At 40.0% G+C, this 27,366-nt stretch overlaps 1 protein-coding gene across 1 annotated transcript in view; it reads right to left on the reverse strand.

The window, feature by feature from the left end:
* The window catches only part of LOC124556764 (DNA damage-regulated autophagy modulator protein 2-like), a 204,691-nt gene that overhangs the window by 81,887 nt on the left and 95,438 nt on the right, over positions 1-27,366 (reverse strand). Inside the window, exon 2 of the mRNA XM_047130773.1 lies at positions 15,625-15,703. Coding sequence (XP_046986729.1) covers positions 15,625-15,695 — 71 coding nt within the window. The 5' untranslated portion in view covers positions 15,696-15,703. The remainder of the gene's footprint in view (positions 1-15,624; positions 15,704-27,366) is intronic.

Genomic DNA, 27,366 nt, shown 5'->3' on the forward strand with positions numbered 1-27,366 from the left:
CATATGTAATCAGCAGTGTGTCTATGACCTGGACTCATACATCTGTTATGTATGTTCCAGTAGAGGAATATTTGTGAGTCATGAACGGATAGCCAAATGGCAGGGCGAATGATCGCGATAAGCAGGAAATCCTAGTTCGAGTCCCGGTCTGGCACAAATCTTTTACATTGTTGTCATTCCATTCTATAGCTGCTGCTAGTCCTTATTCGCAATTGCGAATTCATTTTATATGCAAGCCTCTCCTTGTTCTTATTTGGTGTTGTTTTAATTTTATCTAGCTTCAGCTTACTCTTGTAACTTAAATCTATTTTATAAGAATTTCTTCCTTGAGAAAATAATTGTAAAAGAAACAGTCCTGTATATTATCGAATTTAAAAATTCATATATACACTCCTCTATAATTTTCTGTGGCAATATTGCCAATAATGAGAGCTAATATTTCTTGTGAATTTTCTAGTCATCTACAATTTTTTATTTTATATTTCCTACTATTTCTTCCCTTTTCATATTTTCGATTGTTTCTTTACATTCTCCTTTATATAATATATCATTTTTTCGAAAATAGAGAGTGCGTTTAAATTAATTATTCTGAGAAATTTGTGTCTATTGAAGGTACATAGAAGAACCACTTGTTTTTATTTCGAAAAATGGTTCTTTTATGCGATAATGAAAGATCTCTAATTCCTGTCAAAGGCTACCATATGGAACACAAATAAGTCTTTCATTTTTAATAAAAATTTTATTTTCCTTAATTTCTGGAAATTTATTTTTATTGGGATATTTGACAATATACACAAGTTTTTACCATTATTTTCACCCTAAACGCCAACATCCTTTTCCAAAAAAACAAATTTAATAAAGTTCAAAATGGCTCTGAGCGCTATGGGACTCAACTGCTGAGGTCATTAGTCCCCTAGAACTTAGAACTAGTTAAACCTAACTAACCTAAGGACATCACAAACATCCATGCCCGAACCTGCGACCGTAGCGGTCTTTCAGTTCCAGACTGCAGCGCCTTTAACCACACGGCCACTTCGGCCGGCTTTTATAAAGTCCACATATAAAAATCTATCCATTGTTGTATGAAATATTTATTTATTTCTTCTTTTTGTCTTAATTTTTTCTGTTCCCCAGAATACTTTTGTGTTCTTCCTTTAAAGATGGTATATTATCCAAATATTCTAGTTTTCTGTGTTATGTACTTAAACTCTCTAGTTCTTGTTCTAGTTTTTTTAGTAGACTGTATATATACCATATTAAATGGTTTAATTTCCTTAATGGGATATGGAGAAAATTTGTTAGTAATATTTATTCTTTTTCTAGGCATGAATTGAATAATACTATTTATTTTCATCAGTTGTAACTCTTCAAGATTTTTATCTTTCGGTATTGTAGAAAACAAGCTAATGGATTTAGAAGTATATGTTTCTTTAGACTTTATAAAACATGTTTGTTTTACAGAAATTATGTTATTTGTTTCTTTGGAATATTTTTCACATTTAATTGTCATATAGTTAAAAGTAAACGCTCATAAAACATATTTAACTATTTTTCTCTTTATTCTTTGTTATTTGTTCCAATTTTTATTTGTATTCCTGTAAATTTTTTCATGTTTTTATTGCCCCAAAAACCAAATTGTGATATATTATTATAAATAAGACAAGAACTATTTTGTAATTTATCTGTTAATTTTTGGCACATTTTAGCTAATGGAAAAGAATATAGAGCAGCGTCTTCCAAATATTTACTATTATTTTTTATAAATTTTAAATGATCTGTTAATGGTTCAAATTTTAGTTTTCTTTTCTTTTTTCAATTAGTTTAATATGGTTATAAATTGTTGCTTCTAATCATGTAATTCCGTTTTCTATAGCTAATTTAGAAGAAAAAGTTTCCTTCAATCTTTTTTCTGGGAAATTAAAAATGTGTAATATGATTGGCAAGTTGTTAATAAAATCTTGGACTTGCTATTTGGCAAATAAATATGCTGTACAGTTTTCTCTAGAATTAGAATTTATCCAAGTTAAACAGTCTTTTCCTACAAAATTATTGTTATTAAGTATTACATTACATCCTTTTTTATATACTCTTTGCATTCGAAAACTATAATTATTCATTGAATATTCAGATGTTTCTTCCTTGTTAAAAGTATCTGCAAAATCTTATGTCTAAATCTAATAAATAGTAATGCTCTTTCTTAAGCTCTTCTAAAGTCTCTGGTAACTCTCAGAGAAGTGTATCCAATTTAACATCAGATAATTCTTAAAGGAATAGCAACAGGATTCTTATAGTTTTGCTTTATAATTCTTATGTCAGTTAATAGTTTGATTTATAGATTTAATTGTTTGTGTATTGGAATGTAATAAACATGGACTTTTTGCTTTAACTCCATGTCTAGCCAAGTTAAATTTAGACAATCAAGATCTTATGAAGCTGTTGAAACTTCCACAAGCTTCTCTTTTTACAATAAATTTTCTATTTTTCATATGTGTTTCACAACCTATAACATATGTTCTCCTTTTGTGTAGATAATATCTCCAAAATTTGTAATACGATTATTATTACTATTCAAATTTCCTGTAAGTAGTGATAACCCAAATGTTTTATTGGCTGGTTTTGTTTTATTACCAATAAGTTCTGTTATAGAACATTTTTGTATGTAGTGCATATTTCATTCTGAAACTCGGTTTAAGTTAAAAAAATTTTGTAGACTTGTGAAAAAGCAGCTGGAATTGAAGATGGAAAATTGTTATTAAAAGACATAAAAATTCATAAAATATAATTATTTTCAGAAGTAGTTGAAACTGGGTACTTGAAAGCATAGCAATGTGATTTTCTTACGTATAGTAATATTTGAGCTCTAGATTTGGGGACTAATTTATAAAATAAAAAATTTATTAGAGTTTAAAAAAATAAAAAAACGATGTTATATTTATAGAATGTATAATTTTCAACTTTTTATTATGTTCATATGTATTATGTCTTATTGAAAATTTGTAGTCAACTGAATTTCAGTCATTTTCATATTCAGTTAAATTTATAATTTGACAGATTTTAAGCGAGAGGGTGTTGATAGGATTCGATTGAACTTCCTTTTAGTAGTAGATTATATTTTGGGCTGTCCCACATATGCCGGCCGAAGTGGCCACGCGGTTAAAGGCGCTGCAGTCTGGAACCGCAAGACCGCTACGGTCGCAGGTTCGAATCCTGCCTCGGGCATAGATGTTTGTGATGTCCTTAGGTTAGTTAGATTTAACTAGTTCTACGTTCTAGGGGACTAATGACCTCAGCAGTTGAGTCCCATAGTGCTCAGAGCCATTTTTTGTCCCACATATGGTAGTATGCGGGGCAGTAGCCCCAGATATCATCTACTCAGGAAGACATGGTGCTGGAGCCATATATTGTCGACTCGTGGGCAATGGGAGAAAGTCATTTGTTCAAATGGGTGGTTTCACGCTTTAAGTCCTAAGAGTCGAACATGACAAGGGTTTGGTGTCAGTTTACTCCGCCATATCGTCCTATTCTGTTAGCCCCATTGTTATTCTGCAAGGTCACACTACTGCCACCAATTACGTGACCGTTTCAGCTGATCGAGTCCGTCCCATAGTACAATATTTGTTTCCCAGTGGTGATGTGTTACGAGACAATGGGACCCCTGTTCACACAGCCCACACTGTACAAGACCAGTTTCATGTGCACAAGGATCAACTGACACATCTCCCCTGATAACCACTGTCACTAGCTCTCAAAATTCGTGATCCTTTGCAGTCTTCATTGGACACATATGTGCATAACTGTTATCCATCTCCATCATCGTTACCTGAATTTGCCACTATTTTGCAGGAATAATGGTATAAGAATTCCTTTCAAACCATACAGGACGTGGAAGGTGCTTTAAATGCCAGCAGCTTCCCTAGATGATAGTTGTTAGTGTGGCAATATGTTGAGTTTTGGTGTTTTCCTAATTTTGTCCACTCCCTGTATTTCAGCAGAGCAGAGGCGAATGGAGAATCGTTCTACCGATGATACAGGCCGCAAATGCGAAAACCCATTGACATTAGTGACTTTGATAGAGGGCAAATGGTTAGTCGTGGCCCCTGGCAATGAGCATAATGGAAACGGTGTACCTAGTCGGCTGTTCGTGAGTTACTGTTGTGGCCATGTATGGAATGTGGTTGAAGGATGGTGAAATCTAGAGTAGGCAACAAGGTTTTGAACGTCTACACCCCATCACAGAATGAGAAGGTCAGATGCTTGCCCACTTTGTAATGCGAAACTGACGCCGATCTCTGGCAGATCTGATAACAGAATACAATGCTAGTACAGACACAAATGTTTCAGAGCACGCTTGAGCATACATTGTGGAACATGGGGCTCCACAGCAGATAACCCCTAAGGGTTCAATGTTGACCCAACCACATCGTCAAACAGAACAATTGCACTAAGTGTAACCATAAGGAAACTGACTTTAGCCACAAATGATAGAGTATTATCAAGAGTGGGCATTAGTGTACGAATTTAAATTAACTGTAGCCAACCAAGACCCGTTAAGCTAAACAGACTGTCCAATATACTCCGAATATGGCTAACGAGCGAGGTAGCACAGCAGTTAGCTCACTGCTGGACTCGGTGGATTATCTCTCTGGCCTTTCAGATTTCGGCTTTTTGTGATTTCCCTAAACTGCTCCAGGGAAACGCTGGAATGGTACCTCTGAATGGGCACGATGTATTTCCTTCCCCATCCTTAACAAAACAGTCTAAACTTGTGCTCTGTCTCTAATGACCTCCTTGTTGATGGGACTTTAATACTTTGTCTTTCATAATTTTTTTTCCGAAAATGGTTTTTAGCTGAATGGTAGCAACTAACAGAGTGTGGTTATGGCTGAGTTCCAGTAATTTTATGGATCATTTAATATGACATGAGAACATGAAGATTCACAGTGTGATTACTAATTAAATTAACTGAAGATGATACTTTCAGTTTAACAGTCAAAGGCAGGCAAACTTTAAAGTCCCTATCCCCAGCTGATTATGTTAGATGCGAATTTTCTCTGATGTATACTGGGTAAAGCTTGACTATTAAGTCAGCTACGATAAAAGTGCTTTAATGCAATTAATTTGTTGGTATAATAAGCTCTACTGCAGAAAGATAGTCGACATATAATATGGCAAGAAGCAATGTTACTAATAATAAACAGGCCACATGTTTCAATTTTTAGTAATTCTTAGATATCATGTATGAAGTTGTATTCTAAAAAGCACAGTAAGTATAAACTAAGATAATGGCGAAATATAAAAAAGAAATTAAACACTTTTTTCCTCAAATCATATTTTTACACCAAATCTCGAAATTCGTCCCTTCAACATCTCTACAAGGTTCACATCATTGAAGAAAAGGCGGTAGTGGAGCAAACTGCATTTAGAGACTAAAGTTCCATTTTTCTCCTTATGTAAACAACCCGGCAACTTTGTCTATGTCCTTCTATAAACAAACCTTGAACTTGTGCTCTTAAGTTATATCTATGCAAGTGTAATTGATGACCATAATGTCAAGCCAGCAATAAAAAAAGTCTGTCACAAAATTTCGTCTGGGTAGTACATCTGGCGGAAAAAGGACGTTAAAGAGTGGTAATTTGGCAACACTGTAACCACATGTATGGCAACTACCTCTGTCAGCAAATATAATCTTGTTGTACAGTTTGTACAGTGGATAGAGTTTTGGGTTAGCGTGCAGGAGGTCGATTGTTCGATCCTGGATTAAAACATGTTTTTTATTTGGGAAATGTAGTCCAGGTGGTACGGTATCTGGCAGCTTAATCGTCAACAGCGAAAAATTTGCACTTACATACTACAATCGTTGAAATGGAATATTGATCAGCTTTGAAACAAACCCTTTCCACGCTGGGGGCGTGAATTTATTCGCACCACTAACCTACTAGATGCGAAATCTTTTTTCTTAGTACCCTCCTTCAATGGTCCCATAGATTAGTACCAATTACTATTCTTGGCTCGTTCAGTTTCATTACTTTTAGTTAGGACTAGCAACGTGCTTTGCGAATAATGTCCAAACTCGGTTACGATTGGTATGTGTTATCACCATGATCCCACTAATTATGCCCTTGAACATTGAGTCTGGTAGCTGCATGCTGTTTAGTACGTTTCTCAATGCATTATTATTATTATTATCGTATGAGTGGGACTGTGGAAATATCACGTCTATTACCGTTAGGAAAACAGTGTTATTCAAAACCGAACATTTCACACTTATGGTGTCAGGATGAATCATGCAGAACAATATCTGTCAGAGGGGTAATGCGCGTTAGGTGCAACAGCGCGAAGGACTGACAGCGTGTTTAAACTGTAATCTCTGTCCACCAGACAGATATTAGTTGCGAGCGGGGTAACGCGCCCGTGACAGACTCCAATGTACATACGTACACGTATCGAATTTTCTCGTTGTAAAACTCTAAACCAGTGTGGCAGATGTATGGCATACACAAGCGATTGGTATGTGGATATGCTGCTGGTCCTTGGTGCATCTGATAAGTGGGCTGGTGTTGCTTCTTGTGAACATGCTACCACATATCCTCGTCGACGCCATCCAGATAAAAATGAGTTTCGTCGTCTGGAGCTGCGCCTTCGGGAGTCAGGTTCTGTCCTTCCACCATCGCGTGACAGAGGTTGTCCACCACGAACTCGCCCTACCCCAGCTACTGAGGAAGCCATTCTGGAAGTCATACACCAAGAACCTCAGCGAAGTACACGTAGAGTAACAAGGCAGCTGCGTGTCTCGCATCTCATGGTCATTAAAGTGCTGCACGAGCATGGGCTGCACCCCTATCGTTATGCTTTCACGCAATACCTGCATCCTGCAGATCGCCATCAGCGGATGGAATTCTGTGAATGGTTACAAAACCAACAGGAAGCCAATGAAAACTTTGTGAACGCTGTAATATGGTCAGATGAAGCAGTATTCACTCATGAGGGTGTCTTCAATATGTACAATGCCCACCATAGGTATGAGGTTAACCTGCATGTCACCCGTGACGTGGATTTCAAGTTTGCTTTGGTATGAAGGCCTTGGCCGGAATATTGGGCAACAGGTATTGGGCCCCTACATGTTGCCTGACTGGTTGACTGCACGAAGGTATCATACATTCCTCTCAAACTATCTTCCTGATGCGCTGGAAGATGTTCCACTACATATTCGGCAGAGGATATGGTTCCAACATGATGGCGCACCTCCACACTTTGGAATTAATGTGCAACAGTATTTGGACAAAACATCTCCAGGGAGAAGGCTTGGACGTGGAAGTCCAGTTGTATGGCCACTGGGTTCACCTGACCTAAATCCCCTGGATTTCTACCTGTGGGGACACCTGAAGGAGAACGTGTACTCTACTCCACCGACGAAGGTGGAAGAATTGGTAGTGTGTGTTCATGCTGCTCTTGTTATTGTGGACGCAGCTTTACAGTCAAGGGTCAAGAGCTCTATGATCCGGTGGGTTGTGCAATGTTTGGACGTGCAGGGAGATCACTTTGCGCAGCTATTGTTCTAAGGACAATGAATTCTATGGTGAGGGTCTTGCGGTCATTAATATGGACATTATTATCGTTAGTGGTTGCTAATGTGCGACATCTGAGCGCTCATATTACATGTAGCATAAATGACAAGTAGATGTTGTGTTATTGCACTATTGAAATTGAAATTGTTTGTGTAGTTATTCTACCCTAGGACAGGTCATTTGTTTCAACTGTCTGTTTTGTATTTGTCTAACCACGTATTTGTTATGTTCAGCGTTACAAAATTTTGTAAATTTAGGATACATGTGACCTAAGAAACGGCGTATATTACAGTACGAAATGTCAGAATGAAATTAGCAATTAAAAAAATGCATCCCAACCCGGGATTGAACCCTCGAGCTGCTGCATGCTAACTCAAAAGTCTCTCCACTGCACTAGCTGTCCAGCACGACTAATATGTGCTGACAAAGGTAGTTGCCATACATGTGGTTACAGTGTTGCCAGATTGCCACACTTTAACGTCCTTTTTCTGCCGGATGTACTCGCCAGACGAACTTTTGTGAGAGACATTTTTTTACCGCTCGCGAGTGCACGAATTTCGCTTCACCCTATAAATACGAGGTGCGACAATAAATTAATGAGACTGATGTCAAGAAAAATGTTGCTTACCGTTTTAGTCAAGTTTAGTATTGTTTCCTTCAGAGTAGTTCCCTTCTAATTGCACACACTTTTTCCAGCACTTCTGCCATTGATGGTAACATTTCTTGAACTCATCTTCTGTAATATCCTCCAAGACCCTCGTCACAGCTTATTGGACATCTTGCGTTGTTTGAAAATGGTCTTCCTTGACCACCGTTTTGACTCTTGGAAATAGAAAAATGTCGCATGGAGCGATATCTGGTGAATAACGTGGCTGTGGTAGTAGTGAAATTTGTGTTGAGGTTAAAAATTGCTGTACTGACAGAGCAGTATGGGAAGGCGCATTATCGTGATTCAGAATCCAATTATCAGCAATGTTGGCACGGATACAAAGAACTATTTTACGAAGTCTTTCTAAAATTTCTTTGTAGTAATATTGGTTAACTGTTTGTCTAGGAGGAACCCACTCTTTATGAACAATTCCCTTGGAATCAAAGAAGCACACAATTATGCATGGTCGTCCACTGCCGTCTTCATCTTCAACATTCATTCTGCCTTCATTAAACATATTATGCCTACGAAAAGCTTAAGCTCTCGATATAACCTCCTCCCCAAAAGCCTTCTGAAGCTTACCGTAAGTTGTCGGCGCGATTTCACCCAATTTAACGCAAAAAGAAATGGCATACCGTTGCGCAATATATAAGGTTCCATTTCCGTGACGAGAGACACAAACACGTGTTAACTTATTACAGCACAACTCACGACTCAGCAGTTGCATCGATGTGCCGCTTGGACTAGAAGCAACTTATAGACCAAGGTCAAATATATTCTGCTTACGCAAGCCTTCAGGGTTGCCACATCTTGCAAAGAAAATCAGTCTCATTACTTTATTGTCGCACCTCGTATAACAGCTACCGTTAAATGGTGGACCTGGTCTCGTAAGCATTAGCGCTGAAATGAATAAGAATGTAGGTGGAAAAACTATGTACTTAACAAATAATTATTTCTTTCTTTTACCTTACAGGCATGGCAAGCTCATCACAGCAGCAGCTGTCTGAAATGCAAACAATTTAACACCTTAAACAACAGCACCTGTAAACCTGTCAGCATGGGAATGATGTCAGATCATCAGTTCTATCTGGTGGTGGTATTCAATACAGTGACCAAAGTAATATTATACCTGGATGAGTGGGTTCAGCTATGTGGTGCTTCAATGCAGATTTCTACTTTATTCCTCAGAATGCACAATCACTCTCAGTGATACTGGGCGATCATATAAGTACTGCAGGAGACTTTCTGTGAATAGTTAAACTATTTAATAAGAGAAAGTGCACTCATCTCCATGGGGACATTTTTTAAAATCTAATATTTGCTGGTCATGGAGTCCAGTATGGTCTAGACTGCTAAGCTGATAACCATATGTCTACAGTTTCTTCGACAGAATGTAGAGCAACCTGCTAGACATGGCACACAAAACTCTTCACCCATCAGAAGAAACCATAGCTCAACTTAACAACTCACGTTGTGCATTGATGAAAGTAGAAATGTACGAGCCAGGAGTGCTAGATGCAGGCACAGAACTACAGTCTTACTTAAACACAGTCGTAACCATGACTGAGTGGATGAAACACCACAAAGGACTTGTAGTAAGTAACTTACTGGTCTTGCAGAGGTACTGGAAACCACGAGAAGAAGAAGAATGGCTTGCTCCTTCCCAGTAATATTTATGTGCTGTAATTACTGAACTATCCAACTGCAGGAAGAGTCAGTAGCCTAGTTCATGCTGTACTGCATGATTGGCAAATATCAGACTTTTAAACATGTGCTCCTGTAGATGAGTGCACTTTCTATTGTTAAATAGTTTAACTATTCACAGGAAGTGTCCTGCAGTGATTGTATGCTCACCCAGGATCACTGAGAGGTGTGAGCGTTCTGTGGAATAAAGCAGAAATCTTATTGCGTCACTGTTAACACATCCCAAGGGGGTCTGTTCCGAGTACGTATATATATATTCTCTCAAAAACACTATATCAACCAAAATATTTTAAAGCTAATAGAAATGTTTACCTAAACAATGATTTCCTCGCGAATGGAACAAGGATGACAGTTAAATGTCAATGTACTCTTCACCAAATACCATCATGTGTTACACATCTAATTTTCTGTTTAGGTAGTACAATCACCTCGGAAAGTTGGTGCATTTCCTCCATGGAATCCCATTTAAGTTCCTACAAAACATGTTTGGGTCGCTTGTCATAATACACTACTATGATTATAAATCTCTGATCACTGCGATAGTGTTAGTATTTTGAATCATAAACAACGGATAGCCAGTCACCCTATCAGAGGTGCCTGATCTTGGTGGTCGCGGCATGGGAGCTACTAATGAGTGTGAACGAACTTTTATAATATACAAATATAGCGATTCTTCATTGTCATTGAGAAGTCATAACTGCCTGCCAATTTCGCAGTTGTGGATGAAGTTTATCACTATAGAGAAATAATGATGTATTGGTACATTGTTGGACAACTGCCAACGGTGATAATGACGATGATGTTTGGTTTGTGGGGCGCTCAACTGCGCTGTCATCAGCGCCCCTACACATTCCCACTCTGTACACAGTCCAATCCAGCCACTTTCATGAATTATTATGGAATGATGAGGACAATACAAACACCCAGTTCGAGGGCAGTTAAAATGCCCAACCAGGCCGGGAATCGAACACAACTGCCAAATTGTGGTGTAACAATTACAGAAAAAGAAATGCTGGTGACAAGCAGTTGCATTTCAAAATCAGGAGGAGGAGAGCTGCGTACGCTTCATATCACGAAAACTATAGAAAAAATGGTTCAAATGGCTCTGAGCACTATGGGACTCAACTGCTGAGGTCATTAGTCCCCTAGAACTTAGAACTAGTTAAACCTAACTAACCTAAGGACATCACAAACATCCATGCCCGAGGCAGGATTCGAACCTGCGACCGTAGCGGTCTTGCGGTCCCAGACTGCAGCGCCTTTAACCGCACGGCCACTTCGGCCGGCCGAAAACTATAGACTTAATGGAACATTTGTTAATGACATTTATATAGTGTAAGACAGTACCATGCAGCAATTATCTGACTTATTTCCTATACAGTCCGCTAATGACTAGAGCAAGTTCGGCCACAATGGGTCACACTGCATGTGAGCTGGATGTGCAGGCCACGTGTGGGCCGAAGCTTGGCCTATCTCTGCCTTGCTCGGTCCTTCTCGGAAGAACTCCGTGCAGCACAACGTTTCATTTAAAAATGTGGTGTGGCGTTTTCCAGTCGGCACAGCTTTCTTTAGTTCGGCAGAACCGTTGTTCAGCGCTGTTCACCCTTTGCTATTTGTTCATGGTGTGAAGGACATTCACAGATCCAGTTGCTGTTTGGACAAAAAGAGGCAAGCAAGGAATCTATCGTCATAAACCATTAAAAATGAATGGAAATGACAGAAGAGAGCCATAAGAAGTATCAATATCTATTATGCTGTTGCATAATCAATAGGTACTGCATATTTGCTATGAGACAACGTTACAATACCAAGCAGAAAGAATTTAGAGATTTAGTTGCCAATGATAGAGAAAAACTTACAACGTTCGACAGACAGGAATCATTGTTCTGTTTATCAAAGAGCACTTTGTGCTAGATTGGCAGGCATGGAGGAATTGGAGAAACTAGTGGTACGAATAGGAAAATTTGTGAAGTCAAATGCATCATTTCACTTTCAATTATAACAGTTCTTTGTGAAATTAAGCGAAGAGTGTGGAGACTATGTACAGGGTTTTCATTTTAACTAGAGAAATTGAAATATCTCCAAAACTAAACACTGCAATAAAAAATGAGGTCCTCCATTGAAAGTTCCAAAGATGCCCCCGCCACTCACGCGTGATGTGGGGTAGGGGTCGAGTGTGGTATCATTGGATGCCCCCTCCAACACAAACAAACTAGAATTATAACTTTTCTTGATTGGAAGTGTAGTTTTCGAGATATTTCAGTGTCTTCATTTAAAATCAACACCCTGTTTATTGCTACATAGTACGTTGGTTACGGCAAGGGGCATGCTTGTAACGATTTATCAATTTGAAACCCTTTATTTTTGAATATACGAAGGAAAAAGAAGTGCAGGAACGAAAATTAGAAAATATGGAATGTATCGCAGACCTTGCATTTTAATTGGACTTGACTGCACACTGCCCACAGTAAGCCATTACAAGGTGAGAAACAACGTATTTCTGATTTGATATGGATGCATTTAAAAAGCAAATCGCATTGTAGAAGAGGCAAATTCTAACAAACACAGCCCATTTCTCTAAACTTTCCTGGACTAAAGAAAACGAGGTTTGAAGAGTTCATTCATTGTGGCCTTGAAAACTTTACAAGGATAATTTTCTAAATATTTTGAAGACAATGCCAATTTTATGCTTGTTTTCAGGCTGCTTTCAAGATCTTTTGCCGTTTCAGTTGAAAGTATTCCTGTGCATGTACGGATGTAACTGATTGATCAGCACTGTAACCCCGTTTTAAAGAAAATCCTTTTATGTTAAAACCATCTAGGACGACCACATTCTTTTCCTCAGGTAGAGTTCCGTATCTCTATAATGGGGTTGCAAAAGTGCTACAATATTTCCATCAACATATGTGTGTGAAAAACTTTTTTTATTATGAAACTAAATAAATAATGATTATATGGCAAACTAAGTGTGATAATGCATGAAACAGTCTGCATCTGTCTGTAGGCCGACAATTTGTACCATAGGAAAGTTCTGCACGATCGTGTCACATTAATGTGATTACCATTTACGTTCGATGTCAATTTGCAATAATTACTCGCAGAAGGCAGGTGCCATCACTAACCGTGGAGGATATATAAAGTGTGTCGGAGTGGTGTGTAATAATACAGTGTAGACATTGTCGTAATGCAAAAACGGAGCGATTTGTCTTATGTCCAAAAGGGCATGATCACTGGCTTTTGGGCAAAGGGTGGAATCATTTCCGAAACGGCCAAGTTTGTAAACCGTTTGTGTGCAGCAGTGGTTAATGTATACCCTGCATGGTAAAATGACACTGTACCAAACCTGCGTCGAGGCAACTGTTGCCCACCATACGCCATGGATGATAGGGGTGGATGACGGCAGCAGAGATGAGTTCTGGCTAATAGACATGCAATTGTTGAGAAGCTGACCGGCCAGATAAACCAAGGGGCTACCAACAGTGTCTCCTCAACGACCATTAGGTGCATGTTACCGCATACGGGCCTCTGTAGCAGGTCCTTGGTTCATGCACTCATGCTGACTGCTGTTCATCTGCGAGGAAGGCTGGAATATGCACGCCAATATCGCAACTGTGCGTCTAGCGAGAGAAGCCAGGTGACCTTTTTAGACGAATCACATTTTATGCTCCATTGGACAGATGCCTATTGACATACATGGCGTGAAACGCCTAAAAAGCAAACACCCTGCAGCAATCGAGTGAGTTTTATGGTCTGGTGAATGTTTACGTGGCATTCCCTGGGTGATGTCATAATTCTGGAAGACATTCAACACAAATATGCATCTATCCTTGACGGACCATATTCACGCCCACATGCATTTTGGTTTTCCTTGGCATGATGGCATCTACCACCAGGACAATGCAATGTGTCATACAGCTTGAAATTTACATGCGTGGCCATCTTGGGTCATAAATTATGGCCATTAAGATTAGACTAAAATAATCTGGTCATAAATTAGACTTATGTAACCATAACTTAATAGCATATATACCTGTTTCGCTAACATTGGGGTCATAAATTACGCTTGCATATATATAACTCAAGAGCACAAGTGAACAGTTTCCTTACATAAGGACACTAGGCGAAGTGGCCCATTTGTTTACATAGGGAGAACTATGGGCCCTTTGTCTCCATGAGTAGTTTGCTCCACAACTAACGGCTGGCACACCTCAAAAATTATTCAAACAAAACCGCATTAGTCACATCCAACAAGCTCGTTTCTGGACAAAAATCTGTGCACTCATCGAGGCTGTTGTTCTATAACCACAACTTCATAGTGTTGCTTGTCCAGATTGTGGCTATCTAGAAAATTTTGCTTGATTCGATGTCCCCTATCCTTGTCTGACATTATTATCAGGCTGTTGCCAACCACATTATAGAATGTTCCATGTATCGGGCACCCACGGTCTGGGCACGATCGAACACACTGTTATCGCATGTCTTGTCCAGCCTACGGCTAGTCCAAGGTCTGAGACCATCCCATTCAGCTGTTCCAGTGCAACAGTAGCGCTCCTCTCCAAAGTAGCAACCATCAGAAGCTCAAAAATGTAAGATGCTGACAACCTCTTAAAGCCAAAAGAGGGAAGGAACAATAAGAACGAAATTCAGCAATCTAGATATTAAATTAACGCCAACAACATTTTATTCACACAGAGTGTACTACAATAAAATTCGTATATCATTGGAAATCAAACACCATTGTTGGTGGTGGCAATTTGGAACAGTTATAGTGAGTCACAGGTATATGTTGCACATAATGTGAGCTTGTATTATTTAATATGTAAAAGTAAATAATAATCCATTTTCGTAGCAGCCAGGTGTAATTTTGTTATGAGAAATAAAACATGTTGTGTGCGCGCAATCGTTCTGCCCCGCCGCTCACCACGCCACGGCTTCGTTTAATGAATATTGTTGGAAATACCCCGGATTTTTGTCTTTTCATAAAAAAACTTTGAAATATTGTCGTTGTAAAGATGTAAAAGCATTTGCAATTTTACACCTCTACATGCAGTTAAAAACAAATACACAATGAAGAACCTGCATAATTGTTTAAGCATTAGCTTTTTACAAGTCAAAAACAACCATTACACAAATTTTAAGTATGTTAGATTTTTCTCAATTCTTGAGAATTAGCAAAAATTTTACTTTCTGTGTGATGTGTAAGCGATGTCTTATTATTTTTTTTTTCGTCATAAAAGCCTCAGAAAGGGGTTACAGGACACTGATGTATCAAATTAAGGTAGCACTCTCCTACCACAGTCACAACAAAATATCTCAGAAACGCTATACATCTCACGGAAAGATCATAAATTTAATGTAAAACAGCAGTTAATCTAAAACCATAAACAATTTGTAAATGAATTTACGGATTATTAAATAATTCGGTTCGTAGATAATGATATAGGTACGTCCAAACACGTTTGAAGTATAAACTAAAGTATTAATAATTGGTTTTTCAAAGATGGAGCGTCAATAAAATGTACTGATTACCGGAATGTCTCGTGGAAAGCTCGACAGACGTTAGTTTGAAAGGTTTCTTTCTGTTTCAAAACTTCCTAGCCACACTTTTAGACTATGGTACCTTCCGTAAACTAAACACACGAGTATTGTTAAAGCTAGAAATTTAATACTGTCATTAATAATATGTTTTTATAGAGTGGAGCTTACGTTATCAGGAAGGTTGCCAGCAGTAGCAGGCACAGAACCACAGGAAGAAATTGAAGATGGCGGTACGTCATCTCCAGAACTGAAAGATGAAACGTATGTCAGTCAAGTGGATTCTGAAATCGATAGATTTTTTAAAATATTGCACACAACATATAAAAATAAGCTTGTATAAGCATTGTAAAATGAAAGACATTTTATTCAATGAAAAAGAGTCTCAGTACCTACTGCAATGGAATCTGTAAGTATAGCTAACGTGCAGCGCACATTCCTGCGTATCAGGGAGGTGAGCTGCGCACCCGGATCGAATTGATGCAATAGGTTAACATGAGCAAGTACACTGGCCAGCCTGAATGTAATTTTTAGGTAGTTTCCGCGCTCGTTTAGATAATTGCCAGGCAGGTCCCCAAATTCCGCCTCATAGAATAAGATACATTTCAAATACGATAGCACATTGAACTAAGTTTACGCGATTCGCAGACAGATGGTGTTCACGGCCCCCCTCCCTTAGGGTACCTTGACGACTGTTGTGTCAGGAAGGGCATCCAGCCATAAAGTTAAATAATAAAATAAAATATGTCAATTTCTGAAAAAGTGAATCTCATACTAGGCGGGATAAACGTTAGAGGAAAGAAAGGAAGTCTGTTCTGTAGGAGGAGGACAGGCGGCGCTTAACGTCTGGTCGGCGCTGACGTCAGTAGGGATCGAGAAGTAATCGTGTGATAGGAAGGCGACCTGCTGAAATAGAAAGGGAACAATGTTTGAGCTTAATGTTCCTTCGCGTATGAGCTCGTTAGAAACGAAACAAAAACTCATGTTGAACTATGATAGAAAAGGAAATCGGCTGATTATACTTTCAGAGACAAAATCCTAGAGTTCAGCTTAAGAGTTTCAGAGATTTCAGGGGGAATTTCAAGCTCTATTGTGGATATGGATCTGAGCCTCACACCCTCATTCCTCCCAAGTACTAACAGCAGTAAATGATTCAGCAACTGATGCAATGCTCGGTGTCGACATTATTTTTTCATGACACTTCTCCGCTATTGTCACCAGTTAAGAAATTTTAATTCAGAGTATTTTAAGCACTGTTGACCTCCTCTGTAGAGTCTGGCTGACAGCTGAGGACTCAAACTGCTAGAAGCCATGCGACCCTGAAGACTTGGAAGGTCATTTATCTGCTGTGTGGTAACCTTCTTTACCCGTTATTACAGCAGTCAACGGCCCAGAAAGTAGTTCAACATTCATCAACAAAAATTTTTCATCACTTGACCAAGAACATAAAATGTCAGACGGGTATTAATACAAGTTTTAAATCTAATCTAGCATACTTTCTTCTCGAGAAATTCTTTTATTCCATTGACGAATTTTCATTTTAAAACTGGTAGCCCGTATAAAAAAAAATCAAGTGTAGCTGCACTGAACTGAACTGAACTGGACTGAAAATTAATATGTTCATTGTTATTCAAACTATTCCTGGATACATGTTCTGTAAACTTACTCGTCCTACACCATAAAAAAAGGAAATTATTTATGGAACACTTGACTAAATAGAAGAGAACAATAACTGGTAAGAAGTCGTCCACTGCCTTGCAAAGGGACAATTCAAGCGGTCGTCATAATCTGTTACAGGAAAGCACGGGAGCCCTACATTGAGGTGACGAAAGTCATATTATGTACATATACAGATGGCGGTAGTATCGTCTACACAAGGTACAATAGGACGTTGCAACGGCGGGGCTATTATTTATACTCAGACGATTCATGTGAAAAGTCTTCCTACGTAGTTACGATAGTACGACGGGAATTAACATACTGGATGCGGAACGGTAGTTGGAGCCAGTTGCATGCGGCATCCCACTTCGGAAATCGTTAGGAAATTCAATATTCCGAGATCCAAAGTGTCAACAATGTACTGAGAATACCATATATCAGGCATTACCTCTCACCACGACAATGCAATGGCAGGCAGCCTTCACTTAACGACCAAGAGGAACGGCTTTTACCTAGAGTTGTCAGTGCTAAGAGACAAGTAACACTGCATGAAATAACCGCAGGAATCAGTGTGGGAATTACGACGAACGTATCCGTTAGGACAGCGTGCTGAAATTTGGCGTTAATGGGCTATGGTAGCAGACGACCAACTGCAGTGCCTTCGCTAACAGTACATCACCTACAGCTCCTCTCCTGGGCTCGTGACCATATTTGTTAGAGACTAGATGACTGGAAAACCGTGGCCTGGTCAGATAAGTACCGATTTCGGTTGGTAAGAGCTGATGGTAGGGTTCGAGTGTGGCCCAGACCGCACGAAGCCATTGACCCAAGATGTCAACAAGGCACTGTGCAAGCTGTTGGTGGCTCCATAATGGTGTGGGCTGCTTTTTTATAGTATTGACTGGATCCTCTTTGTCCAAGTGAACCGATCATTGACTGGAAATGGTTCTGTTCGGCTGCTTGGAGACCATTTGCTGCCATTGAGCTCATGTCACGTCGAGTTGCTGCACTACACCGGGCAAAAGGAGGTCCAACACGATGTTATGTGGTATCCCGTGACTTTTCTCTCATCAGTGTAAATCTGGAGGATCCCATCGAGAATTTCAATACCATTCTTCCCAAATGCAAAGCCGACACCTTTCACGCTCGGTGGGTCACATCCTACTTTCGTACTCCGCTGAGAATCGGATCTGCAGGAAAATGAATTAAATCTTCAGGCATCAGGAAGTGTCTCAGTTTTAGGCGGTAATGAGTTTCATTCTCTAATTTATTTTTTATTTATTTATCGATCCATATTTAAAGTCTTTGCATGCAATTGATGTCGTCACGTGTAATTTTAAAAACAACTTTTACTCTGGAGATTGACATGTTAGAGGAAACATGGTTACATACTATATACTAAACTATACACAATCAAATAAATATCTAAGTAAATAAACATTATAAAATGTACATGTGCTGGAAGAGGGAAGAAGGCTGTTGCATCTGGCTTATGACGTCAGTGTACAGGAGCTCGAGCGGTCAGGACTTGTCGCTGTCTCTACTTCCTTGTACTCTTAATAACTTGAGTCTCTCAGTGTATAGCTGGTAATTTGAAGTCTCCGTCTACCACTATAACATGATCAGGAAATTTATACGAACTATTCTCCAAGTCTGCTATGAAACGTATCACTACTACTGCTCCTAAAGTATGGAGCCTATAAAAGCATCCGATAAGCATGTTTTATCCACTTTTAACACTTGTCAACACCCAGGATATCTCACATTCGGAATCTGTGCTAACCTCACTCCCCCATAGCCGGCTTTCATCGTATCTTTGCGTTATAAATTCTAATCAGGATTTATGTGGGAAATTAACATCCAACCAAGACACTGTTGATCTCGGAGATTTTTGTGTGTCTTGCAACATACTTTGACCCACACGTCTTGTACAGATTACTACCACGCGTTGAAAATTGGCTAAATCACGGCATGCTGGCATCTTCACTAGCCACCTATCTGTAATTGACTGCTCAGATACAGTATGTAGACTCGCGCTACATTGTACCAATGCGTTTTCTGATGTCCACTGTATATACTGACAAATTGGAATTACCATAGGACTGACAGATGTCGTGCTATGCTGATTTAATGTTTCGTCTTCTTTAAGAATATCGCTTCCGTTTACTCTTTACGCCCGGTCGTTGACCTGTACTGACGACTGAGGTGAATGCTGATCTGATGCATCAGATATTTTTCATATGACATCGATCACAATAGCCACTAATCTATATTATCCCGTACATTTATTTGATATGTTTGACTGAAGCATTTGCGTTCCATAATATTAGCCGCACTCTTTCCAGTTGTAACTGCCTTGCCTGTTTCTTAGTGCTTCGGGACCCTTTTCAAACTCTGTGCGTCACTTCTTAGCTTCTGCTGCGCTGTTTGCTCTAGAATTCGATGTGGATACCTTCTGCAACGGTACTTTCCATTGCATTAGTTTTTTTTTCTTCTGCCATCGAAACTTGCTTTTCTGTTAACATCTACATCTACAACATCCTCTGCAAACCACTGTGAGATGCAAGACAGATGGTGCTTAGCATGATACGATGTGTTCAGGTTTTTTCCTATTCCAGCCGAGTATGTAACACGGGAAGAATGGTTGTTTAAATGGGTCTGTACGTGTTGCATTTAATGTAACTTAGCGTTCACGGTCACTACGGGAGCAATACGCAGGGCTATGAATGATATCTCTAGATTCTTTACTTAATACTTGTTCTTGAAATTTTGGAGGTAAGTTTTCAAATAATTTGGGTCTATCTCCAGTAATATGACAATTTAAGTTTTTTGACATTTCTTTGAACCTCTCCAGAGAGTCAAACAAACCTGTGACCATTAGTGCTGCCCTTATTTGTGTACGTCAATATCCTCTGTTAGTCCTGTTTTGTATGACTCCCACACATTTGAGCAGTATTCTAAGATGGGACGCACAAGTAATTTTGGAGCAGTGTTCTTTGTAGACTACGTCTTCACGGTATCCTGAAAATGAAACTAATTGAGCTGTCAGTCTTTCCTATAACTGAGCTTATGTGATTACTCCATTTCATATCATTGTTATGGTCAGGTATTTGTGTGAGCAAACTGATTCCAATGATGACTCGTCGATATTGTAGTCATAGGATACTATGTTTTTTCCGTTTTGTGAAGCACATAAATTTACTTTTTTGGGGGGTTTATAGAAAGCTGATAATCTTTGCACCACTTTGAAGTACGATGGATAAGTTTTATCCTAAAATGCTGGTGATTTTTAACAACCGATGAAGCATCAACGTGGTAATGTGTTGGTGGGTGAGAGACTTAAAATTTCGTCTATCCCAAAGTAGACGTTCGTTACAGTTCCGTATCGTCGATAACATTGAAATTTAATTTTCCTGCCCGAGACTCAGTATGATATTCCAGAGAAGTTATGAAACTTTTTCATTTTGCCATTTTTCATTTTCTAAATCTCCTTTTTATAGTAATGAGCAACAGTCAGAATTCACAAAAGTGATCCTCGCTGCTCCTGACGAGGGTGACTGTGTCACAGATGTATTCTTAGATATAGCGAAAGCTTCTGGTACTGTTGACCATAAAATTCTATTAAACAAGCTAGAATCATTAGGAACAAGAGGCGTAGCTAAAGACTGTTTCCGGTCATACCTAGCAGATAAGGTACAAAGAGTAGAGATAATACAAAGCTCAGATAAGGTTAACTTTTAGTAAAACACTTATCGGAACCAAACTACATTAATATATGAGTCCTCAGAGTAGCCAATTAGGACCAATATTGTTCCTGATATACATCGATGTCTTTCCCAGTACTGTTTGTCATGGAGAAAAAAATCTCTTTGGTGATTACAGAAATGTTATAGTTACAGAGAAAACAAGAAAACCGCTTATAAGAAAGTAAATGAAACATTCAAGTAAGTTCACACATGGTTAATATGCAATAAAATGACATTGAACATAAAGTAAACAAACGCCACAAATTACTATTTGAAGACGAAAATGACACTGTTAAATGAAATGTAATATTAGCTCTATAGACTGCGTAACGAACATAAAATTAAGGATTCTCAATTGAAGTGATTTGAACATGCAAAGATACTTGCAAACAGAATGTCATCAGGATGTTGCGCCCTTAGGGTCCTGTGATCAGTACGTAACAGCCAGTGTATCATAGTTACATACTGTTCATACATGGTGACAGTTATTGAACTATATGAAATAAAATAGTCATAGCTTCTGAACGGTTTGCGTTAAGACGTTCAAAGTGCACGGATGGCCGTGGGGCATGATGGGAATTAGTATGCCTGTATGGCTTGGTTCAGAGACGAAGCCCACTTTCATTTGGATGGGTTCGTCAGTAAACAAAATTGGCGCACTTGGGGGACTGAGAATCTGCATTTCGTGATCGAGAAGTCCCTTCACCCTCAATAGGTGACCGTGTGATGTGCAATGTTCAGTCATGAAATAATCGGTGCGATATTCCTTCATGGCACGTTAACTGCCGAACGGTACGTGAAGGTTTTGGAAGATGATTTCATCCCCATTATCAAAAGTGACCCTGATTTCGACAAGATGTGGTTCACGCAAGACGGAATTCGACACTATCGAAGCAGAAGAGCGTTTGATGACCTGGAGGAGCACCTTGGGTACAGCATACTGTCTCTGAGGTACCAAGAGGCCACTGGCATAGGCCTCGATTGGCCTCCATATTCTCCCGGATCTGAACACATGCGACTCCTTTTTGTGGGGCTACATTGAAGACAACGTGTACAGCAATAACCCCAAAAGCATTACTGATTTGTAACAAATTTAAGTTTTTTTCATATACACTCCTGGAAATGGAAAAAAGAACACATTGACACCGGTGTGTCAGACCCACCATACTTGCTCCGGACACTGCGAGAGGGCTGTACAAGCAATGATCACACGCACGGCACAGCGGACACACCAGGAACCGCGGTGTTGGCCGTCGAATGGCGCTAGCTGCGCAGCATTTGTGCACCGCCGCCGTCAGTGTCAGCCAGTTTGCCGTGGCATACGGAGCTCCATCGCAGTCTTTAACACTGGTAGCATGCCGCGACAGCGTGGACGTGAACCGTATGTGCAGTTGACGGACTTTGAGCGAGGGCGTATAGTGGGCATGCGGGAGGCCGGGTGGACGTACCGCCGAATTGCTCAACACGTGGCGCGTGAGGTCTCCACAGTACATCGATGTTGTCGCCAGTGGTCGGCGGAAGGTGCACGTGCCCGTCGACCTGGGACCGGACCGCAGCGACGCACGGATGCACGCCAAGACCGTAGGATCCTACGCAGTGCCGTAGGGGACCGCACCGCCACTTCCCAGCAAATTAGGGACACTGTTGCTCCTGGGGTATCGGCGAGGACCATTCGCAACCGTCTCCATGAAGCTGGGCTACGGTCCCGCACACCGTTAGGCCGTCTTCCGCTCACGCCCCAACATCGTGCAGCCCGCCTCCAGTGGTGTCGCGACAGGCGTGAATGGAGGGACGAATGGAGACGTGTCGTCTTCAGCGATGAGAGTCGCTTCTGCCTTGGTGCCAATGATGGTCGTATGCGTGTTTGGCGCCGTGCAGGTGAGCGCCACAATCAGGACTGCATACGACCGAGGCACACAGGGCCAACACCCGGCATCATGGTGTGGGGAGCGATCTCCTACACTGGCCGTTCACCACTGGTGATCGTCGAGGGGACACTGAATAGTGCACGGTACATCCAAACCGTCATCGAACCCATCGTTCTACCATTCCTAGACCGGCAAGGGAACTTGCTGTTCCAACAGGACAATACACGTCCGCATGTATCCCGTGCCACCCAACGTGCTGTAGAAGGTGTAAGATCTCCGGATCTGTCCCCCATTGAGCATGTTTGGGACTGGATGAAACGTCGTCTCACGCGGTCTGCACGTCCAGCACGAACGCTGGTCCAACTGAGGCGCCAGGTGGAAATGGCACGGCAAGCCGTTCCACAGGACTACATCCAGCATCTCTACGATCGTCTCCATGGGAGAATAGCAGCCTGCATTGCTGCGAAAGGTGGATATACACTGTACTAGTGCCGACATTGTGCATGCTCTGTTGCCTGTGTCTATGTGCCTGTGGTTCTGTCAGTGTGATCATGTGATGTATCTGACCCCAGGAATGTGTCAATAAAGTTTCCCCTTCCTGGGGCAATGAATTCACGGTGTTCTTATTTCAATTTCCAGGAGTGTAGTTCAATAATTGTCGCCCTGTATGTACACTCAATCTTTAGTTATGGAATTCTACTCTGGGCAGCAAATGTACAAAATATAAACACAGTTTTCAAACTACAGAAAAGAGCCATAAGAATAATGACCAAAATTAGTAGCTCATTGAAAAGATTTGTTCAAAACACTGAGAATATGAACTACACTTACCAATCAGTCATGCACATCAAAAACAACATTGATGGTTACTGGACAGACAGATCTGTCCATGACCACGGAACAAGATCTAGACTGGACTTACTTCTATCAAAAAAGAATAAACATGAAACTCAATACAGCATTTTCTAGGAAGGAGTAAAACTGTACAATTAACTGTCCAGGGACATTAAAGAAACTGCTAAAACGAACTTATCTGAAACAGCAGTTAAAAATTACCTGTTAAACAATACATTCTTTACAATGAAGGATCAAATAGATAACACATAATGAGAATTTGGACAAAATTATAACACAAGTCAATAATAATAGTAATAGTGATACTACTACTACTACTAATAATAATAATGATAACAGAATCATCTATTATTTCGAATTCCACATCCACGCCATATTTTTTCCTTCTTTTCTTCTCTTCAGTTTTTTTTTCATTTCTGGAAAACTTTACTCCCAAAGCTATGCAATGTATAATGCATAATACCAGCACCTTATCATCTTTCTGAGATCAACATCTCACTCATCATAGAATGATGCTGACTCAGTCTTTCAGGCCAGCAAATGGGAACTTACGGTACATAAAATGGAAACCGGACATCGTCAACATGGTCTTGATGTCAGCTGATAGTGTGTGTGGTGATAAATGATAAAGTAACGTGTGTATAGCGTGTGTAGTGACTGGTAGTATGAAATGAACGAACAACGTAGAAATACCCTTTTACATTATTAAATAACTTCTTTGTAAAACATTATTGTACACTAGGGATAAACCGAACGAGGTAGCGCTCTTTTAAACAAGGTGGCCTTTTATTCGGGAGGATGGGTGTTCTGATGCTCATCCATACGTCCTGATTTAGGATTTCCCACCGTTGCCATAAACTGCTTCAGGAAAACGCAGGGATGGTTCCGGCTATAAGGTCACAGCCAACTACCTGTCGCACAGAGCAGGGGTTATTAATTGACAGAGTGAAACAACTAAGAGAAGAAAATGAGAGTTGTAGAGAAAAATCACAAAAACCAGAGAAAGCGTATACAAGTGCAGTGCTAATGGTGCCTAGTAGAGATGCGAAAACAACTCCTGCTGCTAAAATCGCAGTAGTACAAACTATGCAACAAAATAATTTGTTCATAAAGTCGAGAACAAGCGAAAATGCAAAGGTAGGGCAACAAAAGCTAACGGCCTTAATGAAACTCACCAAAGAGAAAATTTGTATAAAGAAGATCAAACAAACTAATAGTACTATCATGCTGGAAACTGCTACACCGAGTGTCATGGAAAAGATAATGAACAGCATGGGGTGCAAGAGAAATTGATATGTGAACAGTCTAATAAAACGAGGCCTTTTCTAATAAAACGAGGACTTTAATGATACTGTATGACATCAGAAAGGACACAGGTACCAAGACACTAAAGAACACAATATACATGCAGAACCTTGAAGACAAACTGACCAAGGAAAGTTTCGAAAGTGGCGTTACAATGCTCTTCAGAACGGGGTCAATGGGAGGGAAAGTGGTCCACCAAGTTATTGAAATGAGGATCGAGGTTAGCACATTTCTTATGAAGCGACAAAAGTATATCCAGGTTTTGTTTTGGTCTGAGTGAAATATTACCTAGTAGTGAGTAGGTCCGCGCAATGCCAGAACCTTGGTCATCTGACAAAACATTATGATAAAGTAGTGGTAATTTGTGGACACTGTGGGGAAGAAGACCACATCATAAAAGACTGCAATAAAAGCTAACAAGTCGCAGTGTATGTGCCATGTAAATATACAGGTACAAAGTGCACGGGGAATAGAGATGAATGCCACAGGTATCAAACCCTCCTAACAAGGCACATTTTAAGAACGGATTATGGATAGGCGTCTAATAACACAACAAAATAATCAGGACTCTAATGACACCATTACGTGTCTTCCATGTAAGAAACATAAATCAACATCGGCGAGGAGGAGGGTAGCAGAAAGAATGAGGAACTATTGGCATAAACTGTGCAGTAAGCAGAAATAAAAGAGCGTGTGACAGAGACCGAAGTAGAGCTTCATGCACCCACGAAAAAGTAGAAAAGAAATTTATGGCGAAAATTCAGAACTATGTGGTGTGACAGAGAATCAAGAGCACAGGCGCAAGTAGGAGTGGCATATGATACAGGCGAACAGGATTTGGCGAGAGAAAATGGGCAGTTGTATGTAGAATGCGACAGCACACAGTCCGAGCGGTACCGACATATGTAAAAGAAGATTTGCCAGTGCAGAATATGAATCTGCAGTAAAAGCAGTAGGAGGCTCGGAGCCACTTCGTCCAGGAACAAACACCCGCCACAGAGAAGTAGGCAGCAGAACAGAGACCCGAACAGATCCGATACAGATTTATGAAAGTATAAAGAATGTGATAAGCTCACTAGGCTGGAAGCGCCGACGACGCCTGCTCTAGCGTTAAGACACCTGGTCAGTAATATGAACCAGAAAGGAGAGTATATTACTTTTTCCTGTACATGATTTCGTAGACAGAATCCATCGCAAAGCGAACAATTTGCCAACAGAAGTGGAAAAACAGGAGAAGTTATTGAAACAGGTCCATGCCAGAAGAAATGAATTATTTTCCTTAGAAATGTTGTGCAAGCATTTTGTGATAACGCATGGTCGTACCGGGTGATCAAAAAGTCAGTATAAATTTGAAAACTTAATAAATCACGGAGTAATGTAGGTAGAGAGGTACAAATTGACACACATGCTTGGAATGACATGGGGTTTTATTAAAACAAAAACAAAAAACAAAAAATACAAAAGTTAAAAAAATGGCCGACAGATGGTGCTTCATCTGGTCTGAATAGCAATAATTAGCATAACAAAGTAAGACAAAGCAAAGATGATGCTCTTTACAGGAAATGCTCAATATGTCCATTAATTCCTCAACGATAGCTGTAGTCGAGGAATTATGTTGTGAACAGCACTGTAAAGCATGTCTGGAGTTATGGTGAGGCATTGGCGTTGGATGTTGTCTTTCAGCATCCCTAAAGTTGTCGATCGATCACGATACACTTGCGACTTCAGGTAACCCCAAAGCCAATAATCGCACGGACTGAGGTCTGGGGACCTGGGAGGCCAAGCATGACGAAAGTGGCTGCTGAGCACACGATCATCACCAAACGACGCGCGCAAGAGATCTTTCACGTGTCTAGCAATACTTTTTTTTTTTGTTCTAGTAAAACCCCATGTCATTCCAAGCATGTGTGTCAATTTTTACCTCTCTATATACATTATACCGTGGTTTATTAAGTTTTCAAATTTATGCTGATTTTTTGATCACCCGGTATATCGTGGGATTACAGAGGAGAATGACCAGATTGTCTAATATATATCCACCATCACTAATGGAGATAAAAATAGTTGGGTTGAATGCCATAAGAAGTGACAGCGTATTACGTGGAGCTAGAAAAGTGGGAGAAGAGCTGAAGTTAGATGTGTTGTGTTCGCAAGAACCGTATGCTAAGGCACCAAAGGTCCACAGTATGCCGATAACTGCCCAGATAGTCACCCAAGGCAACGTCCTATCGCAACAATAACAGTATTTAACAAAACCATTATAGTGACAAGAATATCACAGTATTTTTCGGAACGCGTAATCTGTTTGGTAATGTTAACAGGAAATGAAAGTTGCACCCTAATTTCCATGTATTTTCAAGTTAGTGGTGAGATCGACGAGTTTCTGACAAAGTTAAACGATATTAGCCACCTAGGATGAATTAAGACTTTTGTGTACACCACTGATGCAAATGCGAAGTCAGTATTGTGGCATAGCCGCC

This window comes from Schistocerca americana, chromosome X, assembly GCF_021461395.2.
Source record: "Schistocerca americana isolate TAMUIC-IGC-003095 chromosome X, iqSchAmer2.1, whole genome shotgun sequence".
Classification (NCBI taxonomy): Eukaryota; Metazoa; Arthropoda; class Insecta; order Orthoptera; family Acrididae; genus Schistocerca; species Schistocerca americana.